This window comes from Arachis duranensis, chromosome 7 (assembly GCF_000817695.3).
Source record: "Arachis duranensis cultivar V14167 chromosome 7, aradu.V14167.gnm2.J7QH, whole genome shotgun sequence".
Classification (NCBI taxonomy): domain Eukaryota; kingdom Viridiplantae; phylum Streptophyta; class Magnoliopsida; order Fabales; family Fabaceae; genus Arachis; species Arachis duranensis.
This window is the reverse complement of record NC_029778.3, coordinates 73476878-73480884: the sequence shown is the minus strand read 5'-3', so window position 1 is coordinate 73480884 and position 4007 is coordinate 73476878. Positions and strand designations below refer to the sequence as shown.

At 36.3% G+C, this 4007-nt stretch overlaps 1 protein-coding gene across 1 annotated transcript; it reads left to right on the top strand.

Moving 5' to 3' along the window:
* Window positions 1–267: 267 nt before the first annotated feature.
* LOC107459798 (26S proteasome regulatory subunit 6A homolog) lies at window positions 268–3667 on the top strand (the record flags this gene model as incomplete). The annotated part of the gene is given in 10 exon segments (XM_016078062.3): window positions 268–458; window positions 530–646; window positions 756–863; window positions 1026–1217; window positions 1294–1485; window positions 1705–1823; window positions 1927–2014; window positions 2477–2596; window positions 2941–3081; window positions 3266–3667. Coding segments are annotated over 10 exon segments (1272 nt in total). The 3' UTR covers window positions 3344–3667.
* Window positions 3668–4007: the final 340 nt, after the last annotated feature.

The window sequence follows — 4007 nt, the reverse complement described above, 5'->3', positions numbered from 1 at the left end:
ACTAATAATTAGACTAATCCAAATTAGTTAGCAGATTTGCTAACTAGATCCTATGGAAATTAACATCCTTTACCTTTTTGTATTTGGACAGTAACATCCTATACGTTCTCTATTTGAGCGAACCTCAAAGGGCTAATTTTAGATTTTTCGTTTTTTGGACCTGGGCTGATTTTTCATTTTGAAAAGATTACGATTCGGCCCAGTGATCGTCTTTGGTAACGAGAGCAAGAGAGTGGAGGAGGAAAGTGAAAAACTGTGGCTGAGGAACTGAAAATTGAGCTTGCCTCTTGAACAAGGAATCCTGAATTGTGAGAGCATAGTAGCATTCTTGGTTGATAGGGATGGCGAGCTCCATGGTAGAGGATACCAACTTGGAAGATGATCAGCTGGCCAACATGACCACCGATGACATCGTCAGAGCTTCTCGTCTTCTCGACAATGAAATTCGCATTCTCAAGGTTTTTTATTTCCCCTTCAATCATTCATTCATCTTAGCGCTACGCACCCTAAATTCAAATCAATCCTGCAGGAAGAGCTGCAGAGGACGAATCTCGAATTGGAATCTTACAAGGAGAAGATCAAAGAAAACCAGGAGAAGATTAAGCTCAATAAACAGTTGCCCTACCTCGTTGGCAACATTGTCGAGGTTTCTCAACTATTCTCACCTTCAATTTCGTTGCAAACATTTGTAACTATAATGTTCCACACTCTACACTTTTTTTACTTGATTTTCTATTTTTTTTTTCACTTTCCAGATACTTGAAATGAACCCAGAAGATGAGGCAGAAGAAGATGGTGCCAATATTGATCTTGACTCCCAAAGGAAAGGAAAATGTGTTGTGCTAAAGACGTCTACTCGACAGGTTAAAAACCTTATAATTTCACTTCTTTTAGAGAGCAAGTTATGTTTCTATATAAAGATTTCCATCTGCTTCTGGTGTTCAAATATCGATGAGACTGATTTTTATTTATATGGAAAGCCTTTGGTGTAACTCTTATTCAGTTATGTTTTCTTCTCACTACAGACTATCTTTCTACCTGTTGTTGGTCTTGTTGACCCTGAAAAGCTAAAACCTGGTGATCTGGTTGGTGTTAACAAAGATAGTTACTTAATTTTGGATACCCTGCCTTCTGAGTATGATTCTCGAGTTAAGGCTATGGAAGTTGATGAAAAGCCAACAGAGGACTACAATGACATTGGTGGATTGGAGAAGCAGGTAAGCTTTAGTTACTAACAATTTATCGGAGCCTTCAAAGGATCCCTCTGTTAAATAACTTGGTCTTTGGCTACAGATCCAAGAACTAGTTGAAGCCATTGTTTTGCCAATGACCCACAAGGAGCGGTTCCAGAAATTGGGAGTTCGTCCACCAAAGGGAGTTCTCTTATATGGACCTCCAGGAACTGGGAAAACTTTAATGGCCCGTGCTTGTGCAGCACAAACAAATGCCACTTTCCTGAAGTTGGCAGGTCCACAACTTGTGCAAGTATGATTCTTCCTTTTACTATGCTTGATAATTTGGCTGTTTATTACCCTTTTTTTCCCCTTCTTTTTATAAATGAATAGTACAATTTTGTATTGATTGTTTGTTATTAGATGATATTAGTTATTCTTATACTTCCTGTACAACTGCATTACTTCCTTCTGTTTCTATTTTCATCTTCTTGGGTGGATTGGAAGAATGATTTTAGCTAGAATTTTATAGATGTTCATAGGAGATGGAGCAAAACTTGTCCGTGATGCCTTTCAGCTTGCAAAAGAGAAGTCTCCATGCATTATATTCATAGATGAAATTGATGCAATTGGAACCAAGCGTTTTGATAGGTATGAGTAGGCAGGGATTTAATTCAGTGTATGTAGTTCCTGTTTCAATTATAATGGTTCAGCAATGTTATGAGCTTATGGTGTACTGGGTGGCCAAATGCAGTGAAGTAAGTGGAGACAGGGAGGTACAACGAACAATGTTAGAGTTGCTGAATCAGCTGGATGGTTTTAGTAGTGATGACCGGATTAAGGTATCTCTTCTATTATTGTTGTCTATGGGTCTTCTTTTTTCTGATTGACGTGATAAACAGAAATCTCGAAAGATGTTCGCTGTCTTTGGGTAAGAATACTTTAAGGGTTTAGCTAATATGTACCCAAAAGGTTAAGGTTACCGATAGTAGAAGTTTTTAAATTTTTTTTGTTACGAATGCATTGGAAACTTAAATGTTGCATATTTTATTTTCCATAAAAGCTTTCTCAATCCCTTCTTCTAATATATCTCCTTAAAACCCTTCTGGGGTTGTTAGCCACATTACTTATTTATAATTTTGAAGTGTAACAACTAACAACTAACAACTCAAATAGCGGTTACTTAGAAGTTGGCACAATACTCTCTGAAGGGTAACATTTCAAATATATTTCATTTTTTGTTCAGTTAGGAGTTAGGACTTAGGCATTTGAAATGACATATTCATTTATTCTCATCAATGCAGGTCATTGCAGCAACAAACCGTGCAGATATTCTTGATCCTGCTCTTATGCGTTCTGGTAGATTGGACCGAAAAATTGAGTTCCCACACCCAACTGAAGAAGCAAGAGCCCGAATTCTGCAGGTTAGGTATCTTTAAGCTACATGCTGTCTTTATCTTGTTTTCTTTTACCCTGACTTACTGCTGATGCTGAGATTTTGGGTTTTAGGTAGGTAAGGAAGAAGAGAAAATAGAAATACAGTGAATAATATGAAAACACTGATGATTATGTTATGGTGTCACACAAGAGAGGACAAATAGCCTCTATTTATAATAATATTAGTGAAACCCTATTCGTAGATAAGGAAAGAACCATGTACAATCACTAATGCCAAAACTAATCGTATGAGACATTGTTTGATATATTAAGATATGATAGAGATATTATAAAATACTTTCTTTATTTCTAACACACGTTAACATGATAGATCCATTCTCGGAAGATGAATGTTCACCCAGATGTCAACTTTGAAGAATTAGCTAGGTCTACAGATGATTTCAATGGAGCACAACTTAAAGCTGTCTGTGTTGAGGCTGGCATGTTGGCCCTTCGACGGGATGCAACTGAGGTATGCATAACTTGAAAAATCACATCATGACTACGCTTTCTTTGACTACTTATGCAACAGTTTTTAGCTAGCCCTAGATTGTTGTTTTAGCAATGATGTTTGTAATTTTTTGGTTTGATTCAATGCAAAAGCCCAAGTTATAATTTGAAATATAAATATAAATGTGCATTTTGTACAACTGCAGGTGAACCATGAGGACTTTAACGAAGGTATCATTCAGGTTCAAGCAAAGAAGAAAGCCAGCTTAAATTATTATGCTTAAGCTGGATTGATGTGTCAAATGCAGAAATCTGAGAGGTACTCAAGGCAATGGAAAGTCAATACTTTTGCTATTGTCTGTTTTTTTTCGGTTCATGTTATGTAACATATAGCTTGCTCAGATTCCTGCATTTAAGGATAAACATATCATCTGCTTGCTATTTGGTAAATTATTCACGTTACAAGGCTGCCAGGTTCTGTACGATCATTAATTATTGTCGTGAGACTGGTTCATGTTTGGTGTATGTGGGTTAATCTATGACGATTGATGAGGCTGAGAACAAAATCTGAACATAATAACCTAACCTTTGTTTACTTGTACAATTAATTTAGTTAGTTTTGGTTAGGTCAAGACTAGGAGCACTCTAAGTAGTGTTTATAATCTACAGACGCAAAGTCAGCATGAAATCATTGCATAGAAGTTGGGACTTGTAAAGGGTCATAACAATTGTTCACACACAATTTTCACTCGCAATTACTTGTAATATTTCATGATCCTATCTCTCTTCCTTTTACAAACTAACTACGTAATGTTGCTCTTACTGTATGAAAAAGGTACAATGTGAAGATTTCCCCTCTTTCGTTTTATAGAACGTGTTTTGCGGTTTGAAAATATTAATTATTCTTTCGACACATTATACTTATTTTATACATTATAGATTTGTTTT